This window comes from Anas acuta, chromosome 4, assembly GCF_963932015.1.
Source record: "Anas acuta chromosome 4, bAnaAcu1.1, whole genome shotgun sequence".
Taxonomy (NCBI): Eukaryota; Metazoa; Chordata; class Aves; order Anseriformes; family Anatidae; genus Anas; species Anas acuta.
In genome coordinates this window covers 69,216,507-69,235,932 of record NC_088982.1, presented here as the reverse complement: position 1 = coordinate 69,235,932, position 19,426 = coordinate 69,216,507, and the positions used below count along the sequence as shown (strand labels likewise).

Genomic DNA, 19,426 nt, shown 5'->3' with positions numbered 1-19,426 from the left:
GGGCAAAACTGTCTGTAGTCAGAAACATTAAATACCATATCTTTACACTTCAACCCAGTTTGCGAGCTATGTATATTTGCAAGAGTTTTCCAGGCAGCTTCTTACAGTCAGAGGATGCTGAGGGTCTGACTATATTTGTGTCTGTGGAGCATTTGCTAGCTTTGCACGTTGCTTTCCAAGATTATTCCCCAGCAGGGGAACATCTCTCGCCCCTTCCAATCGCACAGACCCCTCTGTCCTGCTGAATGTGGCCAGGACAGCTTGCAGGTAGCAATGGGGGGCCCTGCCTGCCCTCCTGCACCACGACTGCACCCCAACTCCTCTCAGTTCTGCACGGTCAAGACAAACATCTCGATTACTGGGTCTATTGAGGTAGTTTCCTACTTCTGTGAAAAATAGGACGCTTCAATCGAATTTTCTTCAAAATGAAAAGCAGGCTTTAATTCTTTGCTCCGAACCAGATTGTCACTTAGAAGAGATTTCTCAGCAGCAGAAATTACAATGAAATTGCGGTGTAACTCATTTTTTTTCGTACAATGTAATCTGAGATGCAGTGCAACCTATTTTTTATGTCAAAGCCTATTTTTTTTATATCCTTTCTTCCAGCTTTCAAAAGTCAGAGGGGCCTTTGCCCAGGTCAAAGTACTTCTGTACTCATGAAGATATGACCTGTTAGCTCTCATTTTATATCACCCTGCTCCGTGGTGTATGTGTATTCTGAATATTGCATTCAGTTTCTGAATCTAATGGGAGTGCATCTGGTTGTGCCCGCTGATGAGACTGTCAGCTTGCCTTGGTGTCAGGTCTCCAGGAAGAATACCTAATGGGTGTCACCATGGGAGGTTGTGTGTCTGCAAACCCCATCTCTGACAACAGCTAGCATGAGATGTCAAAGGAAGATAAGGAACAGAGCAGAGGCACATTGATACATCCTCTGCTGCATCCTTGCAGCAATCTGCAGCTTGGGAACTTCCCGGATCAGAGGCTGTATCTCTTGCCCTTAATAGCTCTCAGTGGCTTTTACTTCCATGAATTTGTCTTATCCCCTTTGGCATCTAGAGCATCCATTGGCAATAAGTTGGACAGTTTAACTACAGATCTGTCTGTGTTATATTATAGTAATGTTTAGAGACTTTGCTGTACCTATGTCTTTGTGTTTGCAATCCAATTTCAGACAAAACTGTACAAACAGATGTAACATTGGAGGATGAGAGGGAGAATAAAAGGTTTAATGGAAGGGTTCATTTGTCACTTGTCAACAGAAACTTCCGTGTTGGTATCGCTATAATTTCATTTTCCAAAATACTCTGTTGGAGGCCTCTTTCTCAACCTGTGTATCATGTCTTTCAGTTTTTGTAGAAGCGCGGGATATATTTGAGGTTGGCTTCTCACTGCCCTCAGCCAACCTCTCTGAGCTCACAGCTCCTCCGGCAGGAGAGGTCTCACAAGGCAGGACTGCAGGTAAAGGGGGTCACGCTGGGCTTGCAGCTCCACAGCTGCCAGCACATGGTTTACTGCACCAACCTCTTTCTGAGGGGTCCCTTCATCTCTCAGTTACTCAAGTGTCTCTAGGCTACCTTTTATGCAAGATATTGTATAATGATATCGAGAGAAGCTGGTGGTTCATGTCTCTTGATACCTTCCATCCACTGACGTGCAACACTGCAGTTTGGGGGTGTCACCCTCCCCTCAATGCATAACCCTCAATCAACAATGCTGGCTTTCCACTGATTTTGGTGTCCAGCAATTATGCTATTGTTGGAATATTTCGTGCAATTCTGCTCTTTGTCTCTCGGCGACAAGCTTCAAAGTGTGCAGGCAATCTACTAAGACTAGTTGAGCACCCTCGCTGTGCTGCGCATTTTCTCCATCAGCCACAATTTGGTGTGAACTAATTCCTTTGGTCGATTTAAATATCATCTGTTCTAGCAAAACACTGAACGCAAATGTTTGCTTTTACTTTCCCTTGTGGGAAACAAGGTCTAATCCGTTGTTTTTAGTGGGTGATGGTTTGGGGTCAAGTTTGTTTTTCGGCAGTCTTGGAATTTATTTCTGTCACTTAAGGCTATTTTGAGATCAATAAAAACGTCTTCCCACACGCAACTAACCTGAATGTTGTTCTTAATTTGCTCTTTGTGCTGCAGCTGGATATTTAGCACAACATTGAACTGCTGAGCCATTAGACTCCAAAATTGTCCTAGACAGCTCCCAGTGTAGTCTCAAGGTGTACTGCAGTCCTGTATCGAACACAGTTTGTTATCTTCATTACTCTTGATCAGGGAGCATTTGTGTGACCAGTTTCACCCCTCTACATCATCATTCTGTCCTGATCACTGAGCTGTTTGTTGGCACTAATTGTTGTAGACACCACACTGCAAATATATTCAGACACATTGACATCAGGCAAGCCCTGATAATACGTGGAGACACTGACCCCAGCACTAGCTGGTGGCGTTTCACCCTTTCCATGGACTATGCGTATAACACCACCAAATCCAGATGGGATGTCGTAGCCATCCCCGCCTCACGTATTTTATACTCTGGTCTGTTGACATTGATGGGAAGTTATCCAGGGAGATGAGCTGGCTCTGGAGCCTGTCCTTAGATGTGTTGCTTGTGGCTCAAAGTACACATCTTCCGTGGACGTCTACCTGCTTACAGCCCAGGCAGAGCAACCAGGGTGGGACTGATACCAGCTTACTGATATTTATTACAGCTATTGAATAGTATCTTCCCCATGGTGATATATTTCCAACTGGTTTCCCCTGCACGCTTTTAAAAAGAAATTTCGCTAATTTCTCCTTTTTGCTCCCTATTAAATAATCTGCATCTTTATATTGAACACGAAAGGTTCAGGAAAAACTAACAGACAAAAAATATTTAAAATGAAATAGAAAATATAATTTCTATATTACTACAAAACAGTACAATAATTGGAACCGGTTCACTTTGTTTTAGCTTTTCAAAATAAGATTTTTTTTTCTAATAAAAAAAAAACTTTTCACCTTCCAAAAACGTATCAACTTCTTGAAATGTTTCTTTTTTTTTTTTTTTTTTCTACCAGAAACTTATACTTTCTTGTTCTCTGAAAATCTGTTAGGAATTCTTGAAGTAGTTGCTGAATGCCTTTTTACCTGAAATTTAACATCATCAAAACTTCTGAAACACTAATTTTAGCAGCACTTTATGATGTGTTTTGAAATAATTGTATCCAAAATTGAACACTTGGAAAGTGAGCACCATCCCAGCACGTTATCGTTGAACAATTTTAATTGCTTCCCGTTGAACCCTATTGTGGTGGTAGCACAACAATGACAGCAAATCATGGGGAGAATAAGCCATAAAACACACAGGGTGGTAAGGATCTGTTGTGTGGACAGTTTTTGCTGGCTAAGTAAACCTGACAAGGAGAAGGGTTAGTTTGTGCAGTGGCCGGTGATGTGCTGCTGCTGGACTCACGTATCCTCTCTTCATGTTTGACCGAAGCACAATGTATTTTGTTTTTTAGGAGAACGTTCATCTCAGGGGAAGAATAAAACTCAGCAGTGCGATGATTCCTCTTCACACCTCAGCAATAAATACGTAAGTTGATTACTTTTGTCTCGTGTCGTGTAATTTTAGTCCTTGTTAGTCTGAGACTAACAAGGACTAAAATTACAATACTAATACTTGTTAGTCTCAGTATTTTGCCATGTGAAGGGGCTAAAAACACAAAACAAAGTGAGCAATAATCTCAGCTGAGGAAGCCTCAAGGAGCAATGGCTTAAACAAAGCTCAGCTTGAACCAGTCTCAGGCAATCCGAGGCTGCAGAAGCCCATGGCAGATGAAGAAGCTGCCACCTTGCAAAGGCAGACTTTTACAGATTTAGCGTTTGGCTTTAACTGTTCAGTATTCATTTCCTGGATGTAATTCCCTTGGCAAATTTCTTTTTTTTGTTTGTGTTAGAAGTAAGAGATTTCTTAAGATAGTTGTCTATAAGAAGGAACTTGATACTCGCAAGCGTTCAGCTCCTTTTGTTTCCTGAAAAGGATTTGTCTGTTCCACATCATGCAAAAGCAAACACTCTGATTGAGAGGGTTTAGCATGGCTTCAATTTATTGATTGCCAGCATGCAAAACTAGCAGGTGTCGCACAGAGTTTTCATATGTTCAAGGGCAGGGACCATCAGAGCACCTAGGAAATGCACTGTTTGAGTTAAGGGTGTTGCATTTTCCTGCACGCATGAAGCTTTCTCAGGCACCACAATCTGTCCATAGAGTTGCTTCTCCTGTAGAGGAGGTAGAGGAGAAAGATGGCTTGAAGAAACAGGTATCAGATCATACTGTGGGATGGACTGGACAGAGGCAGATATGCTGGGCCCAGACTTGCACCACCTTTGTGGGATGAAGTCCCCCTAGAACAGGTCCCATCACTGTCTACTGAGAGAGATGCGGTTGAACAGAAACATGGAGAGACCCTTTTGCAAAACATCTTTGAAGTCTTCGGCCTGTTCTTATTTCCCCTGGGAATGCCCAAAACGCTATTTCTGGATGCAAACAACAAGGAAAAAATAAACTAATTTGTCCCTTGAATTAGAGCATCAGAATCCAACTCTGCCTACATTACCAAAAACTCAGAGCTTGCTCTGTTTGTGTGAATGCAGGACAGTGTCCTGGATGATGGATTTACTCCTTGTTGTCTGCTCCACATAGGATTTACTCTGTCTGTCATCTATTTCAGTTTAGTATTATGTTTTTGAGCAGCCTTACCTGGAATAATAATCTTGAGGTATTTTTGTCATTTCAGGTGTGAAGCAGCCTGTTTTATCACAATGTGCAGGAACGTCCCATGAAGGTTGCAGTGCTGCAGGAAATGTGGAGTAGCTGAAGCTTTTTACCAGGCAGGACACTTGTGTTAATGACCAGCCCTTGACTTCTAAACCTTGAGTGTCTCCTGTCCCTTCTGGAATGACATGTGCTTTTTTGGTGGCTTATTAACTGATATATCATATGTATTTATTATTTTCTTATATAGTAAAGGCAGGGAAGCTTTCAAGAAGGTTGAAGAGCATGTTTGCGTAGTGATTATTAAAAATGTTTTCTGCACATACAGGAAGGAACATGTTAGCATACTTTGTTGAACTAATGGTAGATAAGGTTCTTTTAATTGTATGTAGCAAAATACAAACAGGGCCTGACCCTTGAAACAGTACTGGGCATATTGCCACGATGAAAGTTAATTCAGTGATTTCCATGAGACTCCTCACTGTAGCACACGCTTTACTTGTCATAAATGTTTACAGGATGGGATGCCTGGGTGAAATCCTGAAGTGTGTGCTTTATTTCTGTGAAGGGGGGGGGAATATACCTTGCACTGAGGGGTTTTTGTTTTCATTTTTTAGTTTATCTTTTATTTTTTTTAAAGATCTGTAAATTGCTGAATATGGTCCTTCTAATGTAGCAGGCAACATAGTTTATTTTCTCCTGTTCCTTGGCTAATCACTGCATTATGCATGCTATAAATGTCTCTCCTACAAGCTGCGGTGCACAGTGGGGATCAGCAGGATAAGAAATTTTGCAGCCGAACCCTGTGTTCAGAGTCATGCATGGGATTCCTGTTGGCTATTGAATAACTCCGGAAGTTTAAAGAGTGTTTCAAGTGATAATTACAGACACTTGATTTGTACAGAGCTGGCACTTCAAAAATATCAAGTAGTGCTTCTACCTGCATGTATCCTACTTTGCTAGAACTATAAATGTTTGGAAATTATATTCTTTTGAGCGTCTGCTCAGTCTCAATCCACTGACTCTGGCAGTGTGCTGAGAAGCTCCCTGGTTTTATTGGGGAATGAAAGGGAGACAATTAGTGGTGTAAGTGCAGGACCAAGAGCTAGGACAGTAATCTGAGTTTTAATACCTACTGATACAGTGCTTTTGAGGAACTTCTCTCTCCAGTTTTCTTCTCTTGGGTAAGAAAACTTACCTAGCAATATGTTAAGAAATTGAGCAGATTTCTTAGGTCATGTTTATACACAAAGATGAAGTGTTTTATTCCCTGTGTTTGACCATTGCTCTTATTTCATCTGTGATGGATCTGATCCTCTGTCTTAGCAGCACCAAGATAAACTTTTGATGAAGTTTTGTAAAAGATGGGGAACCAGCCAGGGTGCTCCATGATGCAGCTGAACTTCTATGGTTTGTTCAGGTGTTCCTGAATCACTTGGGTTGCTCTGGAGCAGAGGAGTCTTGAATGCCTGCTTCGGAAAAGTCAGGCCACCTAAAACATGCCGTTTAGCATCTGCACCTATTCAGATTCCTGATTGCTGAAGTTTCCTATGAAAAAAGCAATCATTGTGGATTTTCATATTGGTAAAAAAAAAAAAAAAAAAAAAAAAAGTATTTCATAGAATATTGTGTCTTACTGAGAGTATAAAAGAGCAGAGAAACATTGTGAAAAAAATGTATGTATAAAATTTGTTAAAAAACTACCATGATGTGTCAAAAAAAAATAACAAACACTTCCTATTAAAAGTTATTCTCTTTATTAAAAGGCTCTTCTTTTTCTCTTTGCAGAAAGGCAATTCATTATGCATACCTAGTGCCAGTATCAGCCATTACACTGCACTGCTGTAGCAAAGGGTGAGCTGAACTCATTCTGGAGAGCCCAGAGAGCAGGTTAGATGTTTGGGGCACTGCGGCGGTGGGGGAAGCATCAGGCCTTGCAAAAGACTTGCTGGGGGTGGAGTGGAGTACAGAAATCTCCTTCTTACACAAGTTGACAGAGAGAGAGAGAAGGGCTCGCTGCAAATCCAGGTATTAGGAAAGTGACAAACGCAATGGGAGGGGAAGGTGCTTGGGCTTTTCACGATGCTGGGCACAACGGGTGACCAAGCTCTTGCCAGAAGGCTGGGAAATGTGCCACAAAGTGACTGGCTTGTGTGAGCCCATGTGAGGCAAAAGAGGTGGATTTAGTGGAGAGCAGAAATGAAGAACTTGTGAGCCTCTTAACCCCTGAGGTGACAAAATTAAACTTGAAACCCAAAACGTTTCTACAGCTGCTGCTACTGATAGCGTTAGAGTTAAGCTAAGAAAATATTTAAACACGGGCTACACTTGGGAGAAAAAGATTTTCTATGCCTGTGATGCAAGAAAAGTGCTTGCAGTGTACCAGTAATTTTTGATTTTTCTCTATGCAAGCTCCTAATAATGTTCCAATGGAGATGAAGACTCTCGTACAGTTAATTCAAACTTGATGACAGGGGCCTTACTTTCTTCTCCTTAATTCACTAGAAACAGTCCATGGTACCTTGAGGGTCTGCAATTCCAGGCTGTAAAAGTACTCTACTGTGTCATTGTCAGAAGGGAGCACAGAAGTCTAATGATCATCCTTATCTCAGAGGCATTGCAGAAGTCTTGTCAGTTCATTAGGTTGCCAAACCAACTAGAAGGGGGGGGAGAAGGGACAAACAGGGACCATGTCAGTACTCACTAAACAATAGCCTAGAAAAATCTTAAACAAATAATCTGTTATCCCTTCTGAGTAGAAGATCTGGTGGTGAAATGACGCTTACTGAAGTTTTTATAGTTCAGCTGTATTCAGTGAAACAGGAAATTGTAATACAATGTAATACAAATAACTATCCTTCCAGTCCCAGATTTCTTTTGTTAATAGGAGCAAAAACCACACTGGTACTGAAATAGCACACACCAGGTGGCAAAGGCTGCCCGGGAAGGCTGAGCCTTGGGCCAGGCGAGGCTCCATAGCACATCTAGAGCCCTGTGGCAGAGGGCAAAGCCTCTCCAGCACCATCAATCACAGCTCCTCAATTTCTTCACATTAGGACACTATATCTAATAAAATAAATGAGCTTAAAGATTACTCTATTGATTCCCAATTGAGGCTTCTTTTTTTTTTTTCCACGTCTGGCCAAGGACAATCCATAAAGCACAGGCTTTAATTCACCCCGGCAAATGCAGTGGACGTGAAACCCTGATGCTCATAAGATGCACACCATGCATGGCTGAAGAATCTTCTCAGCTCCCTCTTGTCCACCCTGCAGGATCGCCAGCACCTAGAAGAGCAGTAAGAAACCTTTTCTGAGGTCAATAAAGATGGGGCTGTAAGCTGACAGTGCAAACCTCTTCTAGTTCCTCCACATAAAAGTTATTCTTTTGACAGCTTTAATGCACGTGAGCCCGTTGCCCGACTGTAGCTGGTCAGCTCTGCCCTGAGAGTAACCTGTGGGAGAGACAAATCCATCTCCAACCTTCATTCCCTAGGTACAGGGGGTCAGCATGAGCCAAATACCACCACAGCCCCCAGCACTACATGCTGCTTGGTCTGGTCACCCTCATGTGCATTTGAGCTGTTTCCACAAACCCCATGAAGGCACAGCTGCACCTTGCCAAAGAGGACATAGGCCAAGGGAGCGCAGCAAAGAGCTGCTACTATCCACAGAACAACAGTAATAATAATAATGTACAACTGGAATCTGGGATCTAATGGGTTCTCTCAATACTACGTGATAGGAAGGGCAGAGAGGAGGTTGTCCAGCCCGCCATCACCCCCTGATCTTCTTTCAGTAGGAGGACTACGCTTGGCCCCAGTGCTTCACAGGGACACTTCCTACTGCTGTGGCTGGTTTTGCTCCCTCTTGCACTGATATTTCAGTGTATTTCAGTGATATTTCAGCACATGCCAGGTCACCAGGAGGAAGAAAGCAGACTGATCAGCTGTGGCAGGATGCTTTCCCTCAATTCCCAGGTCTAAGGTGTGCCCTCAGGGCTCCCAGTTCCAGGCCTACCAGCAGAGTCTGTGGCAGGCAGATGCAATTAGGGAGGATGTAAAGCAGCTGGGCATGCACAGGTCCAAGGAATTAAAGGGGGACGCATTCAAGGGTGCTGAGGGAGGTGGTGGAATTCACTGTGAGGGTTTCCATCTGTCTTCTTGGAGAGGTTATGATGATCAAGGAAAGCTTTGTGCCCATCTTCAAGCCAGGCAAATAAGAGGATCCAAGAGGGGTAGGACCAGGGGAAATGGTTTAAAACTAAATGAGGGGAGATTCAGAGTAGATACAAGGAGGAAATTCTTTACTCTGAGGGTGCTGAAGCAGCAGGATTGCGTCAGGTACGGTGACATTTTCCGTCCTGATAGAGGCCGTAAATCCAAACAGAAGAATGAGGAGGAGGAATCCGGGCACCGAAAAAAAATCAGTGGGATTGCTGCCTCCTTGGGGAAGGCGTGTGCGTATTTATGTACCCATATGTAGCCAGAACAAAAGTAATGCATGTGGCCCTGTATATTTTCTTGGTAACATTGCAACCATCTCTCCCAGTTGGAAGTGCAGATACCACTGCAAGAACAGAGGTGTGATTTGGGAAGAGGAGAGAAGGACCATTGTTTCCTTGCACTTGAAAAAACAAATCAATGTCCTAAAAGCTGCAGCTTTCTGAGGCTTGCCATGGACTGCAGGATGAAGGTGACTTCAGATCCAGAAATATTTGATAAAAATATTCTGGTCTCTTTTTTTTTTTTTTTTTTTAATTAAATGAGGGCACCTAACCAGCTGGTTTACTGTGCCAGTTTTAGGAACATGATCATTAGGATTCAGCTGCAATGCTGAGGCAGTGCACTAACTTTAGCTGAGCCTCAGTCATTAAGCACATAGGGGTTTTTTATTTATTTTCTGTAGCTGGGTCTGACATATAAAACAAGTTATTTTGCCCGTGTGTGTTGGAAGCAGCAGGAATTAATGCGGAGCATAAACAGCCGATCCGACAGAGCAAAATAAGGAAAAGTTAATGGATGTAATTACCGGAGAGAGCATTCCAGGTATTCAAGGTGGCATTCGGGGGAGAAGAAGAAGCCCTAATTGCAGTGGATAAAATAGTTTCCAGGCAGAGATCCCTTTCACGCATCTCATGTGGCCCTGAGAAATACTTGAGCAGCACCTGGGTGATGCCCAGAGCAGAAGCTGACCTGTGAATGTGTTGTGCCAAATGCCATGCCTGTTTGTTCAAAAGAAAAAAATGAAGAAGGCCATGAAAGGAAAATGGGAAAACAAAATCCAGCCTAATGGTGGAGAGGGGAATTTGGGAGAATTCATCTCTCTTCTTGACTTTGCAGGAAATGAATCTGCTTTGCCCTCCCATCGGCAATTTTTATCTCTCCTTCCTTCAGGAGCACTGATCAGAAGCAGTCTCTGGCAGCCTCCACGCACTTGCATGGGAAAAACATTTCCCCATCAGCATCTGCTAGCGATGGCCCCAAAACCCTAGCAGCTGAGCCTGCAGCTTGTCAGGTCTGGACTCTCCGTCAGATTGATTTTTCTTAATTATGTGTTGGGTGTTAAGCAACACACAACCCATGGCTACGAAATACTCTGTTGCTAAACACCCGCTGCATAACGAGGACCTCAGGAGCAAGTCACAAACCCGCGCACCCTCCATCCTCCAGCAGACAGAGGGGAGGGAGGGCACAGCACTGGAGTGTTTTTAACACGAACCAGAGCATTTCCAGCAATACTTCCCTCGGCATGCCAGTGGCGATGCACAGGTCCCAGGGATGCTGGTTCCAAATACGGATGCTCGATGAACCAAAAAGTCCTTGCCTTGGTGTCACTGCGCTGTAGGAAAAGGCAGCCAGGGCAGGATTTCATCTTTGCAGGTAGAGACTGCTTTGGAAAAGGAAAGACTGGTTTTTTGGCTTTAGGAAAGACTCTACACCAGGAAGCACCAGGACACCTGGAGTGGAGGGGGAACCAATCTAGATATTCTCCATCGGTCTGGGTGTTGAGCACCACAGGGGTGTGTGAGCTGCCCCACGGCGATGTCCCTGAGGGGGTGTCACTGGGGCACGACTGGGGACATGTCCATCTCTGGCCTCTGTCCTGGTGGCTTCTCTTCACATCGGCTTCACGGGTTTGGCAAACACTTTGTGAGATATGTTCATCTGGTTTGTGTCAGTATGGAACAGTGTTAGGGCCGTGTGGTATGATGAATGTGACCTTCTGTCTTACAGACCCTTGGATAACCACAAGTCTAAGAAAAACTGAATTCTTGTATCTTGCAAAGGAATGTTTTAGCAATTTGTGTCAATAGAGAGCTTGAAGGGAAATGTATTTGTAGACTTTTCCTTGGAGTCTCTGATATCTGGGGGGGGGGGGGGTCAGAATAACTGCTAACTATTACGACTATTGCACGGGGAGAGCTGAAAAACAACTAAAAGACAAAGCTTGCTGGGGATGTTGCACAAGTCTCTGACATACAGCCAAGTTGGACAAAGGAGAAGGACAAGAGGGAGGAAGACCATGAGCCTTCAGCACGAGAGACCCCCAGACCGACCACCGGAGACTGATGTGCATGCTCCAGTAGGAGGGACTGGATCCTGGAAGCTCATTATAATAACCCAGTTTTTTTTAGAAGTAGTAATGAATATGTATTAGTCTAGGAGCATAAAAATCAGCTACTTGATGTAACTTGATGTTTCCAGTCCCTCCTACTGGAGCATGCGCATCAGTCTCCTCTGGGGGTCTCTAGGGGTCTTTCATGCTGAAGGCTCCTAGTCTTCCTCTCAGTTTTTTTTCTTGTCCTTCCCCTGTGTACTCCTTGGCAGCATGTCAAAAGCTTACACAGCAAGTTTTGTTTTTGCAAGTTTTGTCTCCTAGCCGTCCTTCAGCTTCTTTTTTCTTCTCCTTAATCTCCTGGCCACTTGGCCAGATATCAGGGGCTTGCACAGTGTCCCATTCAGAAGCCATAACAGTCACTAGTTGTTAGCAGTTGTTCTGAAACCCCCAGACATCAGAGACTTCAAAGAAAGAACATACAAACACAAACAGCTCTCTTATTGACACTCCACGAGTAGTTAAAACATTCCTCACAGGCCATTCACAGGGACACTCCAGTCACACCTATAGCAGTGCTAAATCAACCACAAAGAAGACAAAAAAGGCTGTAACTGTTAGGAATAAGAGTTCGGAATAACAAAAGCAAATAGGCTCATGGATTTGAGGAATATTTCTGAAGATTTGATAATTTGACTATAATGAGGGGGAGACTGGGACACTGGGAGGAAAGGGAAGAAACCACATTTATCGAAGAATTAAATTGCCAGTGCAGGACCCAGAGACAGACAGAACTGCTCTTCTAGTGACACAAATTCCTTTGCAAGGTGCAAGAACTATATACATTAACCATTCTGTTTTTCTTAGACTTGTGGTTATACAAGGGTATCTAAGGCAGAAGGTCACATTCATCATACCATGCGGCCCTAGCACTGTTCCATACTGACACGAATCAGATGAACGTATATAACAACCAGAAACATCAGTGTAACCTTACAACCATCCTCCATTTATGTTTCCATCAAAGCAGAGAGAAATTTGGCGTCCTGATTGCAAGTGCCCTTTATGCCAGCCCTCATCGTGGTGCATCCAGGAGCGGTGGGTAGGTAACAGCTTCTGAAGGCCGTGGTGGTTTATTTTTCCCTGAGAACAAATGCATCCATCCCCAGTACATGTAAACCCTATTGATGTAACAGAAAAAAATAAAATTAAATTAAAGGAGAAATGAAAAATGTAAAGTGAAGCTCCCAGACAGGAAGGCTATTGCAGCAGCGACAGCCCCTGAGCTGCGAAGTGGCATGGCCAGCTAACAGATGGAGATGTTCACAAGCAGCTCAACCAGATCTTGTGAAATGTGTAGGTCTCGCTTAGCCCTGCAGGCAATTGGAGATGAGACCTCTGCTTTCAGCGTGGTGTTTCCTTCCAAAAATACGGACCAGTAGATGCTGCGGTAGCTGTGGCTCCCTGTGACTGATGGGACAGCTTGCTGCCAGCCCACGGTATGAGCACCCTGGGTCGTGAAGCTCCTGCTGGCTCCTTGTTCCCTCTGGAAATAATTCCCTGTTTCAGTAGGGAAGGTAGCTAATGGAAATATCTAACCCTAGAGGGAAAGCTCTGGAGAAAGGTGCGCCTTGTTGCCATTTGGCTTGGTTTAAATCTCAGGCAATGCCATCTTCCTACCTAACAAAGCCCTTCAAGTCTTTTCAGCCTCGAGATCCTCCACATTCCTCTTCAATAGGAGAAATCAGGGGTGAGTTTTTAGCAGGAAGCTCGCAGCCCAGCTCTTCACCCTGCCATGCTCCCTCGTGGGTTGCTTGAGGCTTTCCCTGCTCCAAGTTTCCTCTGTTTGGCATCCTAAGTGTTGAGCACACCAGTTCATATCGTTATAACCTTGTGACTGCCTTTAAGGTTATAGGGTTTTTAGATGGGGAAGAGCTTCACAGGAGCTGGCTGCACTGTCTCAAGGTAAGCTCATGGTTTCTGTATTTACACAGATTTTGTTTTGGTAGCTAAAAGAAAAAAAAAGTAAAAAAAAAAAAAAGAAAGAAAAAAGAAACAAACAAAAAAAGCCCTTCCCTATCCCTTCTTCTGGATATTTTTTCTTCTATATTTCTTATTTTCTTCTGGATATTATTAGAGTCTGGTGCTGGAAACCCTTATGAGACTGTTCTAACTTTCACCCTATTAAATAGCAATTGAAATGAAATCAAAGGATTTGATATTTTATTTATTTTTTCCTAGCTGGTGAAAAACTAACACTATGGTCTTACTGAGAGTCTGGCACCCTGAAGAGCATCATTTCCAGCTGGAAGGACGCTCCTCTGCCCATGCACTGTGGCTTCCCCCAGCTCTTCCAAGGGTGTTGGAGGAGTTTGTATGCCCCTGTGGGGACAGTGCCCTTCCTTCTGCCTGTAACCCTTCCCCAAATCTGCCCATTGGGTCAGAAAAAAAGAGGATGGAGACCCTCCAGGGACCCTCAACCCAGGAATGTATACATTCAGGCTAATGTTATTCTATAGAAATAGGATAAGGCAGGAAGAAGTATTGTGAAAGTCCTTGCGTGGTTACTAGTGACCTGCAGTGGCTTGATTTACTAAGACAAAGATCAAATATTTCAATATAATTAATTGTAATTAGCACTCAGTGGCTTTAGGAGTTCATTTCCAGCCCCAGTGATCAATCAGCAGTCACTGGGACTCAGCGGGGCTGCCACAAGACGTCCTTTGAAGCCTTTCCAAGCGACTGCTCCAACCCCCTTGCAGACCGTACAGTAATGGCCTTCTCTTTTCAGTGCGGGCGATACGTTTTGTTTGAAGGAGCTCCTCTGCCATGCTTTTTGTGGGATTTTTCATGGAAAAACGCTCCGCAGCACATTCCGGGAGGAAGCCTACAGGCGCTGTCTTTCACAGTGAAATTTCTGGAGGGTGGCTGGGAATTTTTTCTTCCCTTTTTCACATCCCTCTGTGGGTTGCATGCCGACACAGGTGAACTGCAAATCTCACTGCCAACAGCTGAAAACGCTTGGTGGTTGGTGCTTCCAGCAGCTCAGAAAGGAGCTCCGTTTGATGACAGAGGCCCATGAGGTGGTGGAGGAGGTCCAGAGAAGTAGCCTGGTACTTCATCCCCACAGCCTTGCCTGTGGTTGCCCCAAAAAGCCTGGCCAAAGGTTGGTTGGACTACAAGGGGGACCAAAACAAGAAAGTTCTGTGTGGCCGACAGAGAAATATCTACTAGGAATGGTTAAAGTAGAATGAGACTCTTTTAAGGCCCTCTGATTGTAGGCAATAGTGGGTTGATTGGTCTGCAGGACTGTTATGTCTCAGATCTCTTCTTTTTTTTTGTCCAATTCTTCGTAGGAGCTTGAAGTATTTCTATGGAGTCTACATCAGCTCGGAAGCCATGCAAGATCTGCAGTATGCACCAGATCAGAGACAACTTCTGTGAGTACACTTGCAGAGAAACGTGTGTAAAAGGCTCTTTGGGCAGTAACCAAAATTGTATTATTTTTCTGTAAAACCTATATTGCTTTTTCATACACAAAGCCTAGTGTTTGGAAAACTCATCTTCCCTAAATTGCTTTCTGTGAACGCAGGTATCATACAGTGTTTTATACAGCGCTGGGCAAAATATATTTTTAAGGATCAGGTCACTATGGTAACCACTTCTTATCTCAGAATCAAAAAGCAGTTATGATTGTAATTAAAAAAAAATGTATGCTGTCTACCAAGAATTACTCTGAATTATAATTCATTTTCTGTCACATATTGGAGTTATTTTTATTGCTCCCAAAGGCATCGATTTTTATTATAATTCAGCAGTGCAACCCTTTATACCGATAGACTGTACCCTGCTTCGAGCAGACTGCCAGAAATCATGGTCAAAGGCTTCAGCCTCGGAAATATTTCAGCAAAACACCAGGAACACTTTGTGTCCTTACGAAGGGGAAACTGTGAGAAAAATACAGCCTCCTTGAAAGCTCATGCTTCATTGCGAGTGGCTGCATGTCCCAAGACCAGTGATGATGAGTTACAGACGTGAAAACTATGAAGTAAGAGCTCCCGCCTAGTTATTGATGTCTCCTGTTGCTGGCAGCTGGTGGAGAATTTCCTTCAGCTTGCTCAGAAGAGTTTTCCTTTTTTTTAAAAAAAAAAAAAAAAATCTTAATGTATCTTTTTTTAAAAAAAAATATTAAAAAAAAAAAGATAAAGATACATGAAGAAACCCTTTCTCTGCTTCTCTTCCTCAGGCATATATGCCCTTCACTTCTGTTCCCAGCACCAGGGCCACGTGTGGAAGTCTTGGTGAAATCGCTGCGGCTGCCTTTAAGAGCCATAAAGTAAGTAACACAAGCATCGTGCTCCAAATGGTCCCGAAGGAGCTGCCTGGGAGTTCAAAAGTGCGTCTTGAATTCGACAGGAGCAAAACTGGGCTCGTGAGTAGGTGACCTGCTCCAGCTGGCTCTCACAGGGCTCAGCCCCACGCTGCTTTGTGGAGGAGAAAATTACATTTTTTTATTAGATTATTTTAACCATTTTCAAATAGCACCAGGGTGGCCCCATGGCTTCCTCCCCAGTTTGGGTCTGCTCGTGGCTGGGAAGCCAAGAGATTGTTAGCGGGATCTCTGGCACTCACCCCAGTATTTCATTTTTTTGGACTACAACCTATTCATCCTTCAGCTAATATGCTACAGAGCAAATATCTGCTACGTTTTATGTAAGCAGTAATAGATTTGTTTGCCTAAATTGTTTTATTTTTTTTTTGCCCTTTCCAAGAGGGAGGCAGAACAAATGTTTATCTTCCCCAGACCTGTAGCTTTAGACACTTTTTTAGGGTCTCATTTCTCCATGATACAGTCAGGCGTCCCCACAGATGACCAAGCACTTTCCCTTAGAAATGGATTTACTGCTTGGTGACTGCAATTCCTCTAGAAGCACACCCTGGAAAGCCTTTTTAGTGCCTAAAGTGCGGGATTTACTCATCCTGGTGTGGGGAAGCATGACGGGGCAGCCTCCCGATTAGGAGTAATCAGTCAGGTTAATGAGCCAGGGACTAATCCTTTGTATTCTTCTGGAGCTGCTCCAGCATCCCAAACAATGTGAGGTGAATGGGAGGTTTGAATGAACTAAGGCCCCCCTTTCTCCTCCTTCTTCCTCCATCTCTTCATCCTCCTTTTCCCACCCCTCCTCCTCTGCACCAGGCCCTTGCTTCATGGAGAGAGCAGAGGAGTTTTAACTCACCCCTAAATCCCTGATGCCCTAAATCCCTCCCAGAGCTGGCAATGGCAGGGAAAGGTTTGGGAGTGGTGATGGGAGAGGGTGGGGAGGACCTGCACAGGTGGGCAATGAGGGTGGCAGGGTATAAGGAGCTGTGGCTGCAGGGTGGTGGTGATGCTTGCTGTGTGCTTTATCTTCATGGGTTTTGTGTGTTTATTTTTTCTCTGTTAAAATAGCTCCCTTCCACCAGAGCAGAAAGCGGCTGTTTGTATTTCCCTGTATTGCAGCAGTGCTTCTGCGAAATTTTGGGTGTTTTTTCCCTCCAGCAGGTAAGATGAAACCATACGCTTCATCTAGGCAGGATTAACCCACTCTTAACTGCTCCGGAAGGTCTGTCTGCGTAAAGGGAGCGATGTGCTTTCCTTGTAGTAACCCAGAAGAGCACAACGACCTCCTCACCAACACCATGGCTTCCTCGGGTGGACACTGAGAGAAGAGGAATACTTCACAGTGGCTATAATGTAGTTGAGTGGCAAATGACTTCATTAAGCCAGCAGTGATAATTAGTTTAATCAGCTGAAGTGCGGCTCAGCACAGCACACTTCAGAGGTGCGTGGCGTGGCAGGGGCTGCTGCTGCTGGCTGGGAAATCATCCTCGGCCCGATGCGTCTTCAGGCAGGGGGCCAAGCAGGGGGTCTTCCTGCTCCTCCCGTAATCTTTGCAATTAATTTCCTGCTTTAATTAATTCCCTGATGCCACTCGGTGAGGCCAGGCTGAACTTCTGGGAAGAAACTGCAGCTTAGCTGTGATTCAAACTACAGGAAAATGTCCCATTCACCCCAAAACACCAGTGACTTCTCTGCCTGAAATCCCACTGTGCTGGGAGCCCATCCCAGGCAGCTGATGTCCCCGAGCCCCACCAGGGAACAGCATGGGTCTGTGGTTGCCTTTCTCTTGAAGGGGGGGGAAAAAAAAAAAACAACAGAATAACAAACACCGTTCTTCTCTTACTTCTTTTGGGACCAGACCCAAAGGAAACGTGCCACTTTGGGAGCGGCTGAGGCAGGTGCCTTTCTTCTGCATGAGAACTAAAGGGGTCCCCTCACGTTGATGGTCAGATCTTTATGAAAACCGCTTCAGTACCAGATGTCACAACTGCATTAACTTGTCAATGTAAGTTTTTTGACCTCTTGCACCTATCCTGTTTGTCTTTTATTTTTATTTTTAATTATATTTATTTTTATTTCACTTCTTGTTTGTAAAGGATGGAGGGTGTGTACGATGCAACCCTCAGGTTTGCAGCACCTCCCTAGCACCCAAGTCTGTCTTGCTGCGATCTGGCTGTTGTAACCTGCCTTGGGTTTTGTACCTGTGATGGTTTTAATGTCTGTCATCACCTTCTAGTCTGGCAGTGCTTGTGGAGGTCGGTCTCCAGCACCACCGTGGGAGGCTGGCCTCCTCTGCTGCCCTTTTGTCTTTCTAGATCCATGACAGCAATCGCTTGCTGTCGTAGCACTACCCCTAAACAGACAATTTTATAGAATGAAAGGGGCTTGTCTGTGTCGAGAATAAGGATCCTATTTTTGTCGTTCATTGTACGGAGCCTGCTGTGAAACACTCCTCACCATGAAGGCCGCACATTGTGGTCCCAGCCAGTGGGGATCTCAGCTCCTCCCTTCATGAACCGCTTGGTGAGCAGTGGAGATGAGATCTGCTGCAGATGAGGGCAGAAACATGTCTCAGCACCACAGCCTCGAAACAGGAGGGCTGGCCGGACTGCTTTCATGAAGGAAAAGCTGGATCTCAAGCGAGTGTAACTCCCTTTGCTCTTGAGCAAACTCACCTGGTAGTGCCTGTGCCATCTCACCCCAAAGAGCCCACCATTTTGGGCGGCCTGCTCCTCTTTCGAGCCACCACAATAGGTGACCCACAGCAAATTCTCCTACTCGGAGGCAGGACTCCCCAAAGCAGCTGCACCAGGCCCATATGGTGTCACACAGACTGGATGGAGCCCAGGGACCTCCCTTTTGCCCACCACCCCCTCTCCTTCAGCAGGAGCCTTGTGCAGTACGGTGGCTCCAGCCGTCCTCAAGCTAAGCCCTGAGGAGCGCTTGTGACTGATAATTATTCAAGATTAGAGGCTACAGCAATCAGAGTGATGCTGAGCTTACAAGAGCCTACTTCAGCTTGAAGTACGCTGACGTGCCTAGTGCTGGAGAGCAGAAACCAGCATGAAGCGCCCAGCCTCACTTTGCAACACGAGGAGCAAATCCTGCCGCTGGAGCTGGCTACCGTGATAATCAGGCCATCCATCTGTTTTCTCAGCCTTGAACTCATTTCCTCATCCTCTGGAGAGGGTAGGACGTGATCATCTTTGCCCATGAGACCTCAGAAAGAAAATGACCTCATGGAAATGGAAGGGATTCACTCACACGACAGAAATAGCGTGTTGCTAAGGTAGGACCAGAGCTCCCTCCAACCCATCTGTTCTCCTCCAGCAAACAGGACAAATAAAAACCCTCCTGGAGCTCCAGATCCATTGCTTGCATCCTCTACCTATGGCTCTGAAGCTAAGTATATATCCTTAAGAGCTTCTGTGTGCAGGAGGGCCTGCCCTGCAGCCTGCTGGTGGAGTAGCTCAGGAGGCCGGGGCGTCACGCTGCTTGGACTTCACACAACTGCCTCCTGCCATGCCACTGCTTTGTGGAGCAAGCTGGTTAATGGAGTCAGGGGAGAGGAACCAGGCTTAAAGAGGTGGTCAGGAGATCCAGGCAATGAAGTGTCGTATCAGCAAAGTCTTTCAAACAGGAGCCCTCATGGATGAGAATGGAGGTGTGGAAGCCCTGGATGCAAATGCCTCCAGCAGATGTTGCATGTGAGCCGATTACTCGC

General features: G+C 44.8%; 1 protein-coding gene across 15 annotated transcripts in view; it reads left to right on the top strand.

Moving 5' to 3' along the window:
- The window catches only part of EMCN (endomucin), a 77,634-nt gene extending 60,291 nt beyond the window's left edge, over positions 1 to 17,343 (top strand). For 4 of the 15 annotated variants that reach the window (XM_068681809.1, XM_068681813.1, XM_068681810.1 and 1 more), the window contains 6 exons: positions 1,351 to 1,461; positions 3,509 to 3,582; positions 4,787 to 14,487; positions 14,678 to 14,761; positions 15,161 to 15,369; positions 15,568 to 17,137. In XM_068681809.1, coding sequence (XP_068537910.1) covers positions 1,351 to 1,461; positions 3,509 to 3,582; positions 4,787 to 4,792 — 191 coding nt within the window. In that variant the 3' untranslated portion in view covers positions 4,793 to 14,487; positions 14,678 to 14,761; positions 15,161 to 15,369; positions 15,568 to 17,137. Of the gene's footprint in view, positions 1 to 1,350; positions 1,462 to 3,508; positions 3,583 to 4,786; positions 14,488 to 14,677; positions 14,762 to 15,160; positions 15,370 to 15,567 lie in introns of all 15 variants that reach the window. The other 11 variants (XM_068681812.1, XM_068681811.1, XM_068681803.1 and 8 more) reach the window with 10 other exon arrangements.
- The last annotated feature ends 2,083 nt before the right edge of the window (positions 17,344 to 19,426 follow it).